Genomic DNA, 20,296 nt, shown 5'->3' with positions numbered 1-20,296 from the left:
AGAACAAACTCATAATCTTGTAAACCAGTAGTGTGAAAGGGCTTGTAAGATCCTGCATTAAAAACCCAATGTAAAACTACAGAATTATATAGGCAAAATATACTATACTATACTATAGGGTGTCAAAACAGGATTTATACAGGTCTGGAAGTCTAAAATCCTAATCCTAATTAAAAATTGATTGGATTATGATTACTTTATAAAGTTGTGTTAACTTAAGTCTCATTTTTAAATGTGTTTTTTGGGGGGTGGGGGGATGGGGAGTATTCATCATTCAACAACAACAAAACAAAACTATTTCCATTATATTATATTAAATGATATATATTATGTTATATTAAAAAAGAAGGAGGAGAGAAAGGAAAAGAAAAGAAAAACAATTATTTTGCTATTCTAAGATCAACAAGGCACATGTCACCTTTATATTTTTGTATGTTAGAATTTTGATCACCAGAGGCGTCTGAAAAGGTCCTAGTAAATCTGCATAAGAAAAAAAGAAAGAGACTACACTTCCCAGTTAGCGCTGACCACTCGTTCGTCAGCACACATGCGCAAATCGTTACAACGACGGCAAGGGAAGTAGGACCAGCCAGGCGCCCTCGCATGTTTTTTGTTGGGTCGGCTGGACAAAAAAAGTGCCGAGAAAACCTGGGAAAGGAGCCAAATTTTCCCAGATGTAATTGAAAACAGCCATATGGTGGAAGCGTCCTTTAAGGAAAACTTGAGCCAGGTATGTGTTTTGTGTGACTAATATGTCGGCTTTTAGATTTTCAGTGGACATTTGTCGCTGTCAGTGAAATAACTGCAGGTTCGCGGAGTTAATCAGCGGCATGGCTAGCCTCTGGCTAACGTTAGCTTCGGCTAGCTGTACTGACTGTACCGAAACGGCAGCGACCACCTACCTCACCCGATACAACCCCAGCCTGTGTACCTACAGCTACCCAAGTGATGGCTCAGTGCTGGACGCGCTGCTGTTCTTCATTATGTGATGCTTCATTTAAAGGAAACCCACAACTTTGTAAATGAGAGGCTAATTACTCCACCAGTTTATCCCAAATCAACTGCGCGCCTTGCTGATTTTAGCCGGTTTCAGATGCGTTCAACTGAAATCGCAGCTTCGCACAGATGCCGCATTGCTTTTGTCAAGAAAACTGCTGTCTGTACTCACGTTATAAACAACATCTTCTCATAATGTAATCATGACGCCAGCTCTGTGTGTGTATTAATATCAGGAGGTGTTTACTGACCGGTTCAAGCCAGAATTATTATGGCTAGCTTAATTGGCTTAGAATGGCAACTGAGTGGCGGTTAGCAAGCGAGCATCTCCATCAGCTCAGGTCTCCTTAACTTGCTGCTGGTTGGGACTAATTAGACGATGTTTATCCTAATTGATGAAGGCGTGTTTGGCTGTATGCTCGTCCCTGGATCGTGTTGATTACAGCTGCATTAACGTGACAGAGACATCTGGGTAAGAGAGCAGGACGACACTGCATCCTTATTCTGACTTTCATACTTAGTTATTGGTAATGTTTGCAACATTACTTTGGCTGTCAATCCGGGTGCTTTGATGCAGTATTTTCAGTTATGGGATGGTGATTCTCATGTGATGGATATGGTAAAAATTTTCAACTTAATATTAAATGACAGTTACGTTAGAGCCATTTAGCCTACTGATCTTTATACTCAGATAAAACTTAAGATAATAATACCATCTTTAATACAGCCTTTAATAAATCGAAATAGTGAACAACGTGGCAGATATTGAGCTGACCAAAGCTGATATCAGTTAAATATCAAGATATTGAATGTAAGGCTCCAACTAATGATTATTTTCACTATTGATTAATTAATAGTCTTTCAACTGTTAAAAAATTGTGAAAAATGATCATCATAATTTCCTAGAGCCCAAAGTGACATCTTCAGATTGCTTTTTTTGTTCAGCCAACAGTCCAAAACAAACATACTCTTATTTGTTGTCATAAATGTCAAAGAAAAACAGCAAATGCTCACATGTAAGAAGCTGGAGTCAGCAAATCTTTGGCATTTTTGCTTGAAAAATGATGGAAAGAATTAATTGATTATCAAAACTGTCAACTATTTCTAAACAGACTTTCTTTGATTTCAGTCAACTAATTGATTAATCATTTAATAATTGCACCTCTAATCATGATAGGTAACTTCAGTAGGGGTACTTATTCATATTATTGGAGGAGGAATTTAACACTTGATTTAGGGCTGAGAATAAGAGTAACACATTATACTGTGCTGATTCACTGCTCTGTATCTGTCAAAAGACACCTATTAGTAGTACAGGGTGAACTATTGTCTAAGACAGACATTGTCAAAGTGGGAGGTGGGGGGTTATTACATTAGTTGTCAAACAGGGATAACATATAATAGCCTACATGTTTATGTTCTGGTTAAAGAGAGTTCAGACATACAGTAGTTTTGAGTTGTCTTTCAACTTTCCTAGAGTCAGAAACTAGCATTTACTGAGTTTACTAAGTTTTGTCAAACAGCAATATATAACCTTTGAAATCACTTGCTCTAAGTTACTAATTCCCAAATATGGGTCTTTGAAAAGTTTCAGATTTATTCTAACAATGTAAAACTCTAAATAGATATATAAATCCCCCCTCACCAATTAGTGCATACAGATATATAGATAAATAGACAATACGGACAACGTGACGTACAAAAACATTACAGGACACAGGTAACAGATGACAGCAAAGAAAAAGATAACAAATCACAAACAAAACAAAAAAATAGAAGAAAAAACCCCCCAAAACAAATCAGAACCATTAAAAGAATTAACAATAAGTAATCAAATCTGTTTGGGTTTGGGCTTGGGCTCATTTCAGGTGATTTTTGCAGGATCATACATATATTTCTTTCCCTTTCTTCTTCTTTGTCTTCCTTTTTCTTTTTTCCCCTTCCTAGCTTCCCAGTACCAATGTTTTTTTCTTGTAGAGCTGATTGTTGTTCCATTGATATCTGTTGTGTTAGGCGGTCCACCCATTGTGAAATGTTGATCTTTTTTCCTGCTTTTCCAGTTTAGCCATTTTGTTTTCCTGTTCATAGGTAGGACCACAAATAGGGTATAAATCTTCTTCCTGTCAGTCAAGCACGAGTCACCCACACACCACCTATTAATGGTCAAAAATGGCCTTAAATGTTCCATGAGTGGGTCCTCTCTATATTTTTTTATCTTGTAAGGGGTCCGTGGCTGAGAAAATATTTAGAATGTTTGAACTACAGCTATTTATTCATGATATTTGAGGAACTTAACACTTGATTTAGGGCTGAGGATCAGAAAAACACATCGTACTGTGCTGATTCACTGTGCCACAATTAATAAAACAACAACTGTTAGTACTAATACAGTATGAAATCTGTGTAACAAGACAGAAAAACTATTGTCTGAGATACAAAAAGAACAGCCAAAAAAAAGCAAATATCAGAGCTGACTTTCCAAAAGGAAGAACAAAATGTTCTGCACCCTGTAGTTGGTCTAATATTAGGATGCAAGTGGAAACTTCAGGTTTTATCGAAACCAAATCTGCATTAATAGCAAAATAAGTAACAAGAATAAGGGAACAAATGTCTGCAGTAAGAAAAGGAAAGACCCTCCCCCAGATATCTATGTTATCAATACACTGGCACAGATATCATAAGGGAACATATTGTGATATCTGTGCCAGTGTATTGATAACATACATACAATGTTTAACTGTACTAAGATATATTGCGTCATAAGATGGGAACAGTACAGTGTGTTCATAGACCTGAGATGTTTGGGGAAACTGGTCTGGTCCTAATTGCCTATAGGTAAGAATGTGTTTGTCTAGACTACGTCTCTGGGGTGTTTCCCAGGCCTTTTACACAATGCATGCTGGGATAGGCCTCAGCTCTCCTGCTGAGTCGCCTACAACTTTGTGAAAATAAGGGAGACGCTTTTCTAGTTGAGAAAGACGAGTAATCTGTCTCTTCCCCCTCCTGTCCATCTCTGAATGTGGACAAACAGACAGAATGTGTGTGATTGTGAAACAGGGAAATGTGCCGTGTCTCTGCATGCAGAGTGAGAGAAAACAGCCAGCAGCTACCGGCACAACCGGTTGGAACCGCTCTCTTTTAATAATTAAATTATGAACTGAGGTAAAACAACAATTCAGCTATACCCACCTGTCACTTTTTTCCCAAGACGACAGGGTATGGGGTTCTTTCTGGTTATTATTTGACATCCTCTCCATTTAGAAACATGTTGCTTTTGAAGGATAAAACCTCTCAGGATGTCTCTAGTTAGTTTAGCTTAATTAATTAACCCAAAAAATACATTAGTGTCTGATTAAATACTTAAAGGAAACAATGAATATATGGTCAGAAAAGGGAATTAATTCTTAAATTTAGTGTGTTTTTATTGTGTAGAAAGGCATGTTGAAGCCTGCATTTGTTGATTTTAGAGAACATGGGTTAGGTAAAGGTTAGAGACAAACCTTTTACACACAAACTTTTTTTTTTTTTTCATTTTTCTTTACTGTGCTTGATTTTTTTTTAGAGAGCAAGCATTGTAAAACTGTGTTCAACTTAATATCTTTACAAGTTAACACATTATACAAATGCTGCTTGGTGATAACTTCAACATACTACCACAAGATCTCATAAGATTTGGTGAAAACCTGAAATGCACATTACTTGTGATACAGTTTTATGAAGATTGCTGCCATATTTTAGTTGTTTAATTCACCACACATGTAGCCTACTTTCATTGTATAGGGATAATTAATTCTGAAGTAGGTTTGTATGCCGTACTTATCTATAGTCAGTTTATTATCAACATTAGATGGCGGTTGGCAAACCCCCACTTTGGAGAAGCGGCAGGAATACTGAAAATGCACAAGGAGAACATTGGTGCACTTATTGAAAGATATCTTCAGGACCACAGGCACTGGCAGTTGACTCTTAAGAGGGTGAAAGGATTAGTTGGTAAACAAGTTTCAGCTCTTGTTTTTTTACGCAATGCAACAGTGTGACTGGCGGTAAACTTCACAAGCCGAATCTTAAAATCACCACAAATTGCGTAACTAACTGTGACAGAGACGTAGAGTGGTGTGATGTGCTGTCAGCCACCTCATCCAGGCACACCTGCAGAGTGCGCAGAGCAGGTGACGCTTCCTTGTTGTGCTTGTTTTTGCCTCTGACAAGGTCAGATTGATATTGTTAGTGTCTGACAACATTATGGAAAGAATCACAGCAGTGAGACCTTATTTTAAAGAGTAAGATACACTTTGTTTAACCAGAAGCAGCTGCTTAATTGCTCTTGCCAAACTCACTAGACTCTTTTTGTATCACCGTCAGCTTCAGACTTTACAGAAACTAAATAAAACTCAACAAAAATGTCTTGGTTTGGCTTTCCACTGTCCCAACAATCACCAACTATGATTTGATCCAAATAAATCCTTAATTCAGGTGTGCAGAACAGCTGATGCTGGACAACAGCTGCATCCTCGGAAGTGAAGCTACGTACTTCTGCTGATTTTATCACTGAACTATAGGAGAACACACACTTTTAATTTCTCTGAAAGCGTGAAAATCTGACAATTTCACATGACAGATGACGAAGAAAGGCGTTAAAACGTGAGTCTCATCTAGGCACATATTAGGGTTGGCCGATTGGATGAATGTATTGTCTGTTTACGTTGGGCTGAATCCATTGCCGGTCGCTTTTTGGGTCGACTGTTGTGGCGATATTTGTCATTTTATTTTGCTAATGTAATGATCTGCAGAGGGACAGCTGCTGCTCTGTGCCACGCACTCATTCAGTGGCACGGTACACACCCACTCGCTGAACCATGAGTGCACTGAGCTGGGTGAGGAGTGAGAGATTAACATATTGCTGAACTCTAACACATATAGGAATTACCTGTGGTGCACTGCACTGTAAAAAACCCAAAAGGATGAATTGTGGAATATCCGTTTAGGATGGACAAATCTGATTCAGCTTAAGAAAATCTTAGTCGGGGATAGCCCTATTTAAGTCTATGCTATATTTAGAATATTTTCACTGCTTTAGTTAGCCTTTTCCAACTGGAGACCACTGTTATATAAATATTGTTCTCTCCAAACCAACCAGACTCCTTTGGCAAAAAGTAATTTTTACCTCACAGAACACAGGAGTTGCTGGTCTAGTGCTACTTGTTTATTTGTTTGCGTTAGTATGCTATTTGTGTGTTTTAAAAGCATAGTTTGGATCCTCCAAAGTCACAGGATAATGCAAACTAACCAACCGAGGCAGTGGTAGGCCAGCAACACACTTTACTCCAAGGTAAAATTGCTATTTTTTTTTTTTTTTTTAAGGAATCTGGTTGAGCGAGAGTGCAATATTTGGCTCATATAATGGTGGTTTCCCCTCAAAATGCTGTCTGACAGCAAGGTACAGTGAAAACATTCTAAATATACCATATAGTATACACTTAAAATGATAATGATTCTTGTTTTAGGTGGACATTTTTTTTAAGTGGCTAAAACATATTTTGTTGCTGACCCTGTCCACAGCAGCACATTGTTTAGCTTTCTACCTCATTTCTACCTCATCTCATACAGACCCGCCTAAAATAATCCAAATTATCCCTTTAAGATACTCTGTGCCTTTTCACAAATCCTATATAAACTAATTACTCCTTATTTTTTCTCTCTTCCACAATCATTTTTTTCCCATCCTCACCCTCACTGTTCCAATGACTTTTCTTCCCACCATGTCATCCCTCCCTCTGGTTTGGGCCTCTGTACCCATGGTTGCTATCAGTAGAAAGACATTTTTATCTCCAAAAGCGCATGTCAGACAGATTTTAGTTGTGTATACTTGTGAAACGGCAGAGAGGAAGACAAGTTTAACATGCTATATGACAGCTATTCAGAGCCATAGTCCTCATCCAGTAGGAATCAAGACGTAGTTTAGATAGAAAAGACATTAGTGCAGTTTGATAGAAGATTGAGCTTGAAAGAGACATCCTCAACTCGTTATTTTTGTGTACTTAGCATCTCTGATAGCTGCTTGAAACTGGCACCCAACATATTCACACATTCACAGTAAAGAAATTTGTACTTATAAATCCACTATAGTTCAGAATCACAGACATTATTGACACTGATAGGCACAAAAAGAGGCCTGTTGTAGATTTGTATTCACATGCCTGCTGGCAGCCAAACAATTTGCTTCAATGGAGAAGTGCAGCAGCAAAAGAACAAACTATAGAGGCCACCGTCACCTCAGCATCACCTGGGAAATAGCCTAGCTCAGCTCAGGTTAGCACAGCCCTGCTAGTGAGTCCTTGACCGCTCCCAACCCCGCCCTTCTCCCCCTGCATCCCACACAGCACCCGTCCCCTCCCTCTTCTACTTCTTCCAAGCGAGTTGCCATGGCATCGGTGCGCTTCACAGTGACGCCAACCAAGGCAGAGGACCTCCCGGGGCTGTCCGACACATCGCCTGACATCAGCTCCCGCTCTGGTGCCCGCGTGCGCTTCGGCTCCAGGGAGAGCGTCAATCGAAGTGACCCGCTCAGTGAGGCATCAGGGGGTGTGACGACAGGAGGAGGGGCCGACACACCGGAGCACAGCAGCGTAGAGCAAGGTGAGGATCACACACACATCCACATAGACATAATGTTTCATTACTGAAGTTTGAAATACATAGTTAAGAGTATTTGAAGTGGAGTTGTATGAGATACTGTATTACCCACAGTAGATGGTGGTCTGCACACCCCAGTTAGAAGAAGCAGAGAGGAGCAGCAACATATAAGCTAAACAATGGACTGCTGTGGCTAGGCTCAGCAGCAGAACATAACTTAAAAAAGGCCGATCTGGAAAAATTTGCATCAGTTTAAGTGTACGCTACATTTAGAATATTTTCACCGCTTTACTTTGCAGTCAGATAGTCTTTTCCAATGGGAAGACATTGTTGTATAAGCCAGAGATTGCTTTCTCCAAACCCACCAACTCCATAGGCGAAATCAGTAATTTTACTTTGCAGAAAATGGGATTTTCTGGTCAACCACTGCCTGGATTTTTTAGTTTGTTTGCGTTATTTTGTGACTCCAGTGAAACTTTTAAAAGGCTTAAGCAAAGAAACAGAAACACACAGAAGCAGCTGTAAGCCAGGAACTCCCATTTTCTGCTGAGTGAATTGACTAATTTTGCCTATAGAGTTTGGCGGGTTTGGACCGAGTGCTAGAAAAGGCTGCCTGACAGTAATGTAAAGTGGTGAAAATATAGCATACACTAAAACTGATTGATTTTTTTTCCCAGTGGACCTTTTATTTTTTAAATGTTTTGCTACTGACCCTGTCCACAGCTGTACATAGCCTAGCTTCCTACTTTGCTTCTCCAAACCGGGGGTGTAGACCATCATCTATGGTAGGTAAAACACTGACTATTGATAAGTCCCTCATACAAACCCACTTCAAATAATCCAAACTATCCTGTTAAGGCAAGATTTTACATGTTTAAAATTTTCCTCCATAAAGCATGTTCACACTTTTAATGGTACCTAAAACGACTGGCTTAGGTGTGTGGAGAAATAAAAAGTAGATCCCACACCTTGTCTGCATACCAATCTGTCACTCTGATATATCTAATCCCACTGTTTGGATTACTACTGACAGAGAATCCACTGTTTAATCCATATGTTTGAGACATGTCAGCCAGCCACTCCTTCATCATGAGAAAAGCATGCAATGTCACAACATCCTGAACAGTTGGACCCGTTGAACTTTTGAATGTCCACGTAACCATTTTGATTTCCATTTAACTCTATTCTACTCAGTCTCTATGTATGTTCTGAAAGCAGCAACAAGACTGTTGGATTTGTTTTTAGATCTTTTGGGTCCCTTGTCAGTCAATAGTACCCATTGCCATAAAGATTAGATTTTTATTTAATATTGTATATATTTTATGTTGTTCTGTGTTTGAGTTGCTATAGAAACTGCAAATACCAGTGAAAATGGATTTCAAAGGCAAATGAATGTAGGTTATCCTAGTTGTGGTACACAAGTGGAGATAGCGGTCCAGATCACATTAAATATTTTCAGTACACTCAGATTTGGAGCTTCAATGTTGGGATGATCCAGTTTATGATAACTGGCTAACTGGCTACATGTATAGGGTAAAATAATGATGCTCAAGCCCTATCCTCCTTTGGCATCTTTTGGTGCAGAAAAGAGGAGAGGAGGGGCTGGTGAAATTTTCGCATGCAATTTCCTGACATTACATCACATTATTTCTTTGTTTTCTTGAATTTCAGTTCATTAGCCTCTTCCTGCCATTTGGAGCTGTCAGTGTGTGAATTTGTCTGGAGCTTTAACCAATTTACATGTCCATGCATATATACACACCGTCACACATTAGTGACAGTTTTACACTGGCCATGCTGGTTCATGGTTTTCTGATCATATCTGTATGCTTGCCTAATTGTGTTCTTGTGGCTGTACAAAGTTGCTCTTAGAGCACTAACTGATTCCCACACAAGAAATTTCCAAGAGTCAGCCAGTCAGAAAGGTTCTCATTGTCAAGAAATACATTTAAACTCACAAAGTTTCAGGTCATTTTCTGTCCAAAATGACAGTTATATAGAAAGTAAAAAGAGAAGTGCTATTTTAAGATGCATCCTCACGCATGTCTCAAATTTAACAATGAGTTTTTAAGTGTGTTTTATGGCTCTCCAGGTCATAAAGCACTCTGTGTATTCCTTTAGGGTCTCACAGTAGAATGAGCAACATCTGATTGCACTCTCCAGACAGTGAGAACAATAAAAGGACTGTAAACGTGAGCCTATTGTGATCGTTATGTAGGTTTCACTTCCCCCTCCGCTGTCATCAGCCCACCTACAGAGGAGATACAGTGATTCAGTTCTTTATTTAATGGTGGCTGACAGCAGGAAGATTTTCACGTGGACTAACAGGTACAGATGTACCCCTCATAAGTCCAGTTTAACATGAAATTGTGTGTGAATCCAGATGAGTAGATGGAGGAAAATGTTTTCTTGCGACTGCTGTGCAGTTGTCGTGTGGAGTGCAGTAATTCACCTTCCGCAAGTGTTTAAGAATAGCTGCGCTGATTCACTGGATCAACAGGGGGGGTATAACCGTGGAGAGATGGAACTGTATTAGCTACACTGATCCACTTAAGCAGTTGCATAGTAGTGAGGATGCCCCACGTTGTTTAATAAGCTTCTATAAATAGAAATCGAGCCAGTTAATCCGATTGAGCTTCGATCAGGCTGTGTGATGCTGTGGTTGTTTATACAGAGGAACAAAGAGGGAGACACAAGTGCACAGCAGTTGTCTCAACTGAAATAGAAAAGCCAGCATGCTGACAAGAAAAATGCTGCTGTTGACGTGAATGAGTCAAGATCCTGAAAGGCGATGAGGAGGAAAAGGAGGCCAGAGGAGTGGGGAGTTATTTTCAGAAAGGTCAAATGCTCTGTGATCCATTATTCTTTGACACCAATAAAGTTAGCTATTGAATTTGACATGCTTACAGCTTGCAGTCTCCACACACAGACACACACACACCTGGCTCCCGTGGCTTTCTGCTTCACTGGTTGCTCACGCACACAAAAAGGCATCATGCTCAGATGTGGTAATCTCAGGTGGAGGACTTCTCTTGGGGAACACACACACACACACACACACACAAATAGACAGCTGTGTTCCCTTGTGTTAAGTTGAGTGTTAGCTCAGGTATTTAAAGAGGACAGGACGGTTATTCTTTTCTGCAGCAGTGTTTACCCTGCAAATGCCTTGGGGAGGGGCGGCCCAACTCCCTTGAAAGATTCCGATAGTTACTTAATTTATGTGCACTTGTTTCATTATAGCTCAGTATGAGAGTCTTTTTGAAAGTCTGTCATTAATGGTCATGTTAGTTTCTCTTGTTTTCTTGTCAGTCTTTTTTTTGTGTCCCAAGTTTTTGTTGTTTTTTCCATTTTCATTCATTTTGGAGTTAACAGTTCATATGAAAGTGCCATAACAGAAATTGAATTTACATAGCTCATCATCATCATCATCATCATTCAGTTGAGTAATTCCATAAACCTTATGTACATTGCTTTCCATTCACATATTGACGTGGAATTAAGTGAAATACCTGAAAAGATGCTGTCATCGTCTTTCGGATTTCTGACCGTCCTGATCAACAGGTTAGGCTTTGAACATACCAGGGGAAAATCCCACAGCTTTACTTTTTGTTTTTGAGCATGCAAATAATGCTCTAATCATCATAAATAATCAAGCATAGTAATATTTTGTAAAGGATCAGCTGATCAAAATTTCGGAATGATTAATTCACAAAAGTAGTTGGTTGATCTTTTCCTACCACAGTTGGCATGCTTCAGCCACTGAATATTAACAGGAAAGGTGCAGTCAGTTTCACATTCCCTGTCTTTGGCTACATGAAGGACTGCAAACAGAATGGGAAGTTGCCTCCCACCAGTCAAATGCTGGTATGTTTTTTTCTTTTTTTTCGCCCTTTACATGGCGGCAGATGTTTGCTGCTAAGATGGCGAAAATATGCTGATTCATCTGGGATTTTACTAGGTTGTGTGATTTTACTAGATTGTGTGACGCAGAGGTTCCCAGACTCTGCCTTGTGGCCCCTTAAAATGGATGAGCAGAAGTGTAGTTATTTATAGAGCAATTCAACCAATATGAATTATTTTGACTGGCTTGCAGAGGTGAAAGTATCCAGCTCTTCACAAGAAAAAAGCAAAAAAATAGAAAAACAGAAGTAGTTTTGTGTAACAGAATGTTGCATTAAGAACTGGCCCCTGACTGTGATGAAATCTAGACAGGAAAGTGTTTCTTTAAAAAAAAAGGGTCTGTGTTGCATCTTACATGATTGTAGTATATCTCTTTGTACTTTCAATTGTCAGATCAGACTACAGAGAGCTGGGAAATACTTTATAAAGGCAGGATAGCAATGTAACAAAGGCTTTTATTTTAAGATTACACAGATGCACCAGTCCACTAAATCAATCAGAGTCTGTTATTGTTTAATCTAGTACTGCAACTCAAATCAGTGCATCCCATTATTTTCCAGAATAATGATTCAATCTATCATTCAGTCTACAAAATGTTAGAAAATAAAGAATAATGTCCATCCCAGTCCAAAATTATGTCTTTAAATGTTGTGTTTTTTCAGTGCAAAACCCAGAGTTATTGAGTTTACAATTTACCATAAACAAAGGAAAGCTGGAAATCAGCCTATTTGAGAGGCTAAATACAGCATTGTTAGCCATTTTTGCATAAACGATTTTTTTTTAAACTACAATTAAATGATAATCAAAGTAGTAAATAGTTTGACTCTTTCTTTCTGTTTTTTTGTCATTTGTCTGGTCAGGCGAGTGAGTAGCTCGATTTATGTGTTTGCATTTTACTTGTCCCAGACAAGTGTATAATGATTATGCCTGTTTTTTTACTTATATATTAACTAGACGATTAGTTGATTAATCAATTATTTATCGATTATTTATCACCTATTAATTTAATTGCCAGATATTGTAATAATCGTTTAATCATTTTTAGAGATTTTAGCTTCTCAAATTTGTATTTTTTCTGTTTCTTCACTCCTCTATCACAGTAAACTGAACACCTCTGGGTTTTGGACAAAACAAGACATTTGAGGACGGTATCTTTGGGCTTTGGAAACAGAAATCAACACTTTTCACAATTTCTGACATTGTATGGACCAAACAACTAATGAGTTGATTGAGATAGTGATTGAGAGATTAACTGATATAGAAGATAATCATTAGTTGCAGCCCTAATATTCGCATATTAGTTTTTAACAAATGGCCCATGCTTGATATGGATCTGAAGTCATGATATATATAAGAGTCCTTCTGTTAAATGTGGCAGTGTGTGCGGCTGTTGGCTGCGGTTAGCGTGAGTGTGGCGGAGCAGAGAGGGAAGTGATGTTGCTGACTCAGGTGCTGCTGATGCAGTGGTCTGTGCTGACTGAGGCGGAACTGAACTGGTGACATGATGGCCGTTGCATCAAGCTGTGTGTGTCTGTGGGAAAGAAAGCTTTGTTGACCGTGGTGAAAATTGTATTAAAGGATAAGTTCACAATTTTTCCAAGTCTGTCTAAAATAGTCAGCGCCCATTTAAGCTTTGAAACAGCTGCGTCTAACAAATATTGTAATTATCCATTAATCAGATCTGTACTTTTACTTTCTCTCAAATAGATAAAACAAATAAAAACAAAAAATGGGTGGCCAGGTAAAGTAAAGTCTGTTTGGGAAACTGTTAGGGGACACACAAAGAAGGAATTTTATATCACTTACACTGAAACTGCATTAAGATAGACCTGTAAATTAGAACTGCAAAAATTAGTCTATTAATTGGTTATGTCATTGAAAGAAAATTAGTTGGCAAGTATTTTAATTAGGGCTGCAAATTATTTTTGTTGTTGATACATCAGTTGATTAATATGTTTCTCAAATAATCAATAAATACTTGTTCGTTTCAAGATAAGAAGTAAAGTAAAAAGAATATTCTGAAAATTGTCAGTGTTTCTTGAAGTCTAAGATGATGTCCTCAAATGTCTTGTCTTATCCACAACGAAATTAACTGTGGAGTAGAGAAACCAAAGGATATTCACATTTAAGAAGCTGAAATCAGAGAATTTTGATGTCTTTTCTTAAAAAAATATTCAAACCAATTTATTGATTATTGATAGTTTACAATTATTGTAGTAATTGATTAATAACTGATTAATTGTTGCATCTTTAATTTTGATAATCATTTAATCGTTTCTGTAATCTGCTGGTTCCACCCTTTTGAATGTGAGGAGTTGCTGCTTTTCTTTGTCATATGTGACAGTAAATGAAGAGTCTGTAGGTTCTGGACTGTTGGACAAAAGAAGCAATTACAAGATGTCAGTTTGGGCTCTGGGAAATTACACTGATGAGTATTTTTCAATTTTTTTTGACATTTGATAGATGAAATGATTAACTGAATAATCATGAAAACGATTGTCGGATTAATCGATAATGAAAATATTCATTAGCTGCAGCCCTTCAGTAGATGGCAAGTATGATAAACAGAACTTGTTACAGCAAGCAGAATCTGTTTCACTGTTCATATGGGCAGCTAGCTATTGTTTTAAGACTTGAAAACTGTGAATCTGTCCTGTTAAAGATGGTTTCCTGCTTTCTTGTTATTCATAATCTCTTCTCTTTGTGTTTAGGTGATGGAAATTCCAAAATCTCCAGTGTTTATATCAACAACACCCATGGGGTGGATGACGATGACTTCTACGACAGAAACTTGGCCTTATTTGAGGTTTGAAACACAAAATTGATAGAACTATTGACCATAATAATTATATTATAAATGATCTGTAAAACTGTGGGTTGTATCAAAAGTAGAAAATACTTGTTCTTGTTGCCATATTTGCTGCTTTTCCATGGATAAAAACAGAACCTCCAAATGGCGGCTGTTTGTTTGCCAAAGTGTCTGCTAAACTAGAGACAAAAATAAACCAGCATTTGGCTGGTGGGTGCAGAGAATTTCTTTTTTTCTTGTTTTTATAGATATTGAAGTTCCCTGGAAACAGCATCTCCTGCTTCTTTAACAAACCATTCAATATGCCTCTTTCTCTCCTCAATTTCCTGTTCTTTTCTTATCTGCCACCTTCCTCTGTGCTTGTCATCCCTTCTTCCCTCCATCTTTCGTCTTCCTCGCTCCACTTATTCTTCCTTATTTATTCCCTCCCCGCTCCCTTGTCAATTACCCCCTTCCTTTCTTGTCCCCTGGCTATCTCATTCCTCCTCTCTTCTCTGCTCTCATTTGCCTACTGTCCACCTCTATTCTTTATCTCTTTCCACCCTGTTTCTCCTTCAACCACCCTTCATTCCCCTCTCCTCCTCCTGTCACATCCTCCCTTTTCCCCCCTCCTTTCTTTTCACACCACAGGAGGAGATGGACACACGGCCGAAGGTGTCCTCTCTGCTCAGTCGCCTGGCCAACTACACCAACCTGACGCAGGGGGCCAAGGAGCACGAGGAGGCTGAGAGCATTGGCGAGAAGAAGAAAGCCAGCAAGGTATACCAGACTGCGTGCCTGACTCACTTTTTTTTAAAGCTGATAATAGACGTTCAAATCCTTAAAAGGATTTCCACATGCAGTAAAACCACCCTGTAAAAAAATAAAGGTACAGTAAAGCACATAACAAACAGAGCTACACCCACCGTGTTTGTTATATAAGTATCTTTGCCGATCCAACCCCCAATAATTCACGTTGACATCACCAATATTTTTATATCTCTTTTGGTGAAATGAGATACTTTTCTTAAAGACTAATAAAATCTTCTCAGAGAATCAATGTGTGGCCTATGGAAACCCATTTAAGTAAAGTTTGTGATTATTTTGAGGTACTTCTTAGTCATTATTTGGATAAAGTTTTCCAGTATTTTTAGGAAGTTCCTTAGTATTTTGCAATACTAGGCCATTTTATGAGGGGGGTTCTCATTCATTTGAGGAACTAAGTCATCATTTAAGATACTAAGTCACTATTTTGAGATACCAATTCATTGTTTCGAAATTCTAACTCATTATTTTGTGGAGGTTTCTCATGATTTTGATTAAGTTCCTTAGCCTTTTGCCATTCTAGGTTATTATTTTGAGTAGGTTTCTTATTACTTTGAAGTACTAAATCATTATTTTAAGATACTAACTTGAAAAAGTTTCTCATTATGACTTGCGGGGTCTTTTTTTCATTGCATGGGTTGAAATGGGCTTCCATACGTGCCTGCTCACAGCTAAAATATGCTTTTATTTTCTGTTTAAAAGGTAACATAAGACTTGCCAATGGCAGCATGCATACATAATATATTATATGATCCCAAATGTACTTTGTCTTGTTGTGTAATGTTCTTATACCACTGCAATTATAACCAAGATGATGATTATGGGCACAATGGTGGCGTAACAGGTGTGAAGTTGATATGATCATGATCACAGTAAGATACGTCATGAAGTAACTTTTATATGGTTACCACTGCACATGTTGTAACTGAAGTCATTTAAAGGAATGAAAAGGAAAGAAACAAGAAAGAAATCGTCCTCCATCCTTTCATCTTTAAATAACTGTCGAAGACAAATCATATCTCCCACTATTGCCCTCTTGACTCACTGTCTGAAAGTGAAAGTGCAGTAGAGTGTGACCCTGATCTGCACTGTCTGCAATCCTTGTTGATAAGAAGGCGGCTGGCCTAGATAAGACAGTCTGTTGTGGTGGTTCAGAGCAATTTACTATTTCCACCCTCTTCTGATTGCATGTTGGCAGGATTTGACACATTTGCCAACAGATGGCAGGGAAACCAAAAAATCTTAACCTTTCCTTCTGGCCATACAGTGTGTTCAGTATAAGCATTAACATAATTCTGCTGGCACAGGGTGGTGAAGTGCAGTGATTCCCAATGTGGGTACCTCTGCAGTTGCCAGGGTGTCTGTGGAAGGATTGTGGAGAGCTCATCTTGAATGAAAAAAACTGTTTAACACACATTTGTGTCTTGCGTACAGTGTTTATCCATGTTTACCTGAAAGACAAAGTAGAAAGAAAAGGAGAATGTCTAAATGAAGTCTTAAAAACAGTGTGTTGAATTTGTCTTTCTGTTGTATCTCCCTTCCAGTCGCCACAGATGGGGACGTTCATGGGTGTTTACCTGCCTTGCCTCCAGAACATCTTTGGCGTGATCCTGTTCCTGCGGTTGACCTGGGTGGTGGGAACTGCTGGGGTGCTGCAGGGCCTCTGCATTGTCTTCATATGCTGTTGCTGTGTGAGTATTTGGACTTTCACCTATTTAAGAGATGAGAGGAAAATTAAAACTCTCTAAATTCACTAAAGTCTGTATTTATGTTTCTCTGCAGACGATGTTGACTGCAATATCGATGAGTGCAATTGCCACTAATGGAGTTGTACCAGGTATTCCTCCACCTTTCACTCTTTCCTTTTCATCCTTTCCTTACACGTGGATTTGATGCTACTGGTGTCCTGTGGTAATATCTTATACTAAACCCAAAGCTTACCTTAAATGTTTGACAATTTCATGACCTTCATACATCACCTGTTGAACATGAGTGCAATAGATACCATCAGTGTATTAACATGAAAGAAGCTGGCTGCAAATGCAAAACATTTAATCTGTTTATTGCAATATAGGTAAATTATTGAAAGCGAAGGACTTGAAAACTCCAATAGTAAGTTAATTACTTGATGGATTGTTATTTTAAGCATTAGGTTTATTATCAAGCTAACATATCAAGCTTTTGCTGGTAACAACTTAAAAAGGCCAAGATTGGGGTGCTTTTCTGTGCTTGTTGTCATCATAAATTGATATTTTGTCCTGGCATTTGTCATTATTATTAAATTAATCAGTTAATTCAAACATGATGGATTAATCTGTGGTTTAATTGGATTTTGATCTATTTTCATTGTTCACTGTGGAGATAGACAGGTAAATAGGAGGCGGTTATGGTAGCAGACATTATCTTATCTGCAGTATATTGGTATTGGCGCACATGGCAGCCAATAAATGATAAGAAATTAGAGTCCAGAAATTCCAGAAAATGTGTTTGAGGTAATTTAGATACAGTGTTCCTATTGCATAGTCGGCCCACTAGCTCTGATAAGTTTATTTTTAACTGTAAAACATCCCATTCAGCACATATCTTGGTTACAGTTCTTAAATAATTAAATTTAAGAGATTTATTAATGAGACATTCTATTTTGGCTCATATATTAACAAAAAATGAAAAAAAAATAATCTCAAATATTGATATCAACCTCAAAAAGGAGAGGACAATATTGAGAAAACGTTTAGTAAATGTTTTTGGTTAATCCGGTGAAATAAATACCTGGCAACTCATGGTACTTCACCCACATAAGCCACATTTGGACAGGATTTACAATGCTGTGATGGTAGTGTGGAGTGTTAAAATCACCCTAGCTCCCAGAGAGAAATAAATCCAGTCTGAATGAGGCTTTAGTCATGATCGCGACATAGCTGAAAACTGTCTTACGTGCACACATACACATCGTTTGTATCAGTGGCACCAACACTAATCATTTGCTTTACTGTGAAATGAGGTTCAGCCAGCCTGATGGTTCAGCAGTAAGCAATTCAGCAGTAAAATATAACTACAGACGTGAGGACATGCAAATATAGCCAACATCTTGATGACAAAGCCGCTACGTGACTCTCACACAGCTTATTTCCACCATAATTAAACTTTTTTTATGACAGCCATTTTGACTTGACTCAGCCAAGTGTCCTATGAAGATGTATGGATTTTCCAGGTTGTTTTCCCCTTAGTTCGTCTTCCAACTACGGCAGTACAGAACATATGTTTTTTTCTAATGAGTGTTATTTCTGTTTGTCCTGTCTCTCCCTCTGTCTACCTCTCCCTGTCTGTCTGTGCACATTTAAAAACCCAGGATATTTATCTGCCATTGACTTTACCTTTCACTGGAACGCCTCTAGACGAATATCCCAAATGTCAAAGTAGTGTGATATTTCCACTGGCATGTGACATTTTCGATAATTGAATGTAGAATGAAAACCCTTGGTAACATAGAGAATTAATCTAACATGTCTTGTTTGGCATCAGACATTTCATTCCATGCTGTCTTTTTTTCTCAGCTTCAAGCTCTCATGCTTTCTCACCATCTAGACTCAGATGGTAGTTAATAATACTTTATTTATGTAGTTTACTCTGGGTAATGGAAAAGAGTAATCACGAGCGTTTGGCTTCCCAAATACAGCAGAGCACGATTTTCCTTTCTTTGAATCTGTGAGATGTGTAGAAAAACTTTACAGGGAGTTTTTGTAGCATTTATTCAGTTTAACCACATCACATTCATATGCCCATTTATATTATTAACATGAATTTTGTTGTTTGTCCAATATACTCGAACTTTGCGCATGCTTTTTGTTGCATTTTGGAAGCCAAACATTGAATTCTGAGCTCACAGCCAGTAGTGAATTTGTAGATTCTCTTACTGTATGATTTCCCCTTGTGCTCTGTTTTATAACTGGTTCAAATTGTATCAGCAAATTATGCTTACTGTTTGTGTGAGCTCACTTGGAGTACCACTTGTGTATGGCAATACTCTGTACATGAGGAAGTTCAGCATATTTCAGACTGGGTTTTATTTTTATTTCTTTTATACAGTATATATAGCACCAATGCAATAACTGAGTTTTGGTACCAATCCTCAAGTAAGAAAACTAAAGTATGTGTGGTGTTTTGCTCATTGATGCCTGTATTCCCTGATCAGATAAACAATTGATCAGTTAGAGCTTACTTAGCTGGATTAAGACTGGGTACGTCATCTTCCTACATGACTAGCAAGCAATATTTTTAAAATCAGAGACAGAAAAATGGCAACAAGTGTGGATGAGCTTGTTGTAGGTACATAGGTTGTTGTTAAATCTGCTTTCAATAACAACTCTTAAATTGACTTGACTGATTTCTTTGATTAATGTAAAAAAAAATAGCTCCAGTGTTGACAGAAACTGATGTCAGAATGGATTTGTCCAATAGACATTAATTAATTAATTTACAGGGGGGGTGGACCCAGTTCATTTTGTTCATGTGTGAATAGTAAACCAACTCATGAACAACTATTGCGGTTGGATCAGTCAAGTCAAAGTGTTTACTGTCATATGCACAGTTAAAAAGAACTCTGAATGCCACTTATAAATGAAACACACATATAAAAAGAGAAGAAAAAAAAAATATAAGAAATTTTCTGAAAAATACCAATATAGAAACACAGGAGACCTAAATAAAGATATCAGGAGAGATAAATGGAAAGAACACAAATAAGTAACTGAAGTACACATGTACAATTACTACATGCAGTTAAAAAAAAAAAAAAACGTTATGCATTGTCCAGTACACAATAACTGTTATCCGAGACTGTGCAAAAGTAGCAGCATTGTGGGAAATGTAAAAGCAGCATAAATATAAAATACTGCAATACTGTGCAAAATGTGAAAGGAGGGTGCACTTGGTCATTTTGCTAACAAGGGGGATGACATGCCCCCTTATCCCCCCTCAAATGGCCTTCTGGGTATGTCCCTTGCTGCAAACAAAATGACCTCCGTTCCTGACAAGAAATTGATTCACACAAACACAAATTCAGACTGGATGAAAAAAGGTTGCTGTTTGATACTTGCTTAAGGGCCTTCCACACCGGGACTAATTACTGTAACAAAAACGAAAACGATGTGA

General features: G+C 38.1%; 1 protein-coding gene across 9 annotated transcripts in view; it reads left to right on the top strand.

Annotated features, from left to right (window-relative positions):
- The first annotated feature begins 583 nt into the window (after nt 1-583).
- Nucleotides 584-20,296, top strand: part of slc12a6 (solute carrier family 12 member 6) — a 38,717-nt gene continuing 19,004 nt past the window's right edge. For 7 of the 9 annotated variants that reach the window (XM_084712735.1, XM_084712731.1, XM_084712738.1 and 4 more), the window contains exons 1-6: nt 584-730; nt 7,377-7,632; nt 14,244-14,338; nt 14,972-15,100; nt 16,690-16,836; nt 16,928-16,982. In XM_084712735.1, coding sequence (XP_084568861.1) covers nt 695-730; nt 7,377-7,632; nt 14,244-14,338; nt 14,972-15,100; nt 16,690-16,836; nt 16,928-16,982 — 718 coding nt within the window. In that variant the 5' untranslated portion in view covers nt 584-694. Of the gene's footprint in view, nt 731-6,808; nt 7,633-14,243; nt 14,339-14,971; nt 15,101-16,689; nt 16,837-16,927; nt 16,983-18,494; nt 18,562-20,296 lie in introns of those variants that run through there. The other 2 variants (XM_084712734.1, XM_084712737.1) reach the window with 2 other exon arrangements.

Source organism: Lutjanus erythropterus, chromosome 23 (assembly GCF_056507025.1).
Source record: "Lutjanus erythropterus isolate fLutEry1 chromosome 23, fLutEry1.hap2, whole genome shotgun sequence".
Taxonomy (NCBI): domain Eukaryota; kingdom Metazoa; phylum Chordata; class Actinopteri; order Lutjaniformes; family Lutjanidae; genus Lutjanus; species Lutjanus erythropterus.
Note: the sequence above shows the minus strand (reverse complement) of the source record. Positions and strands in the feature narration are given on the sequence as shown.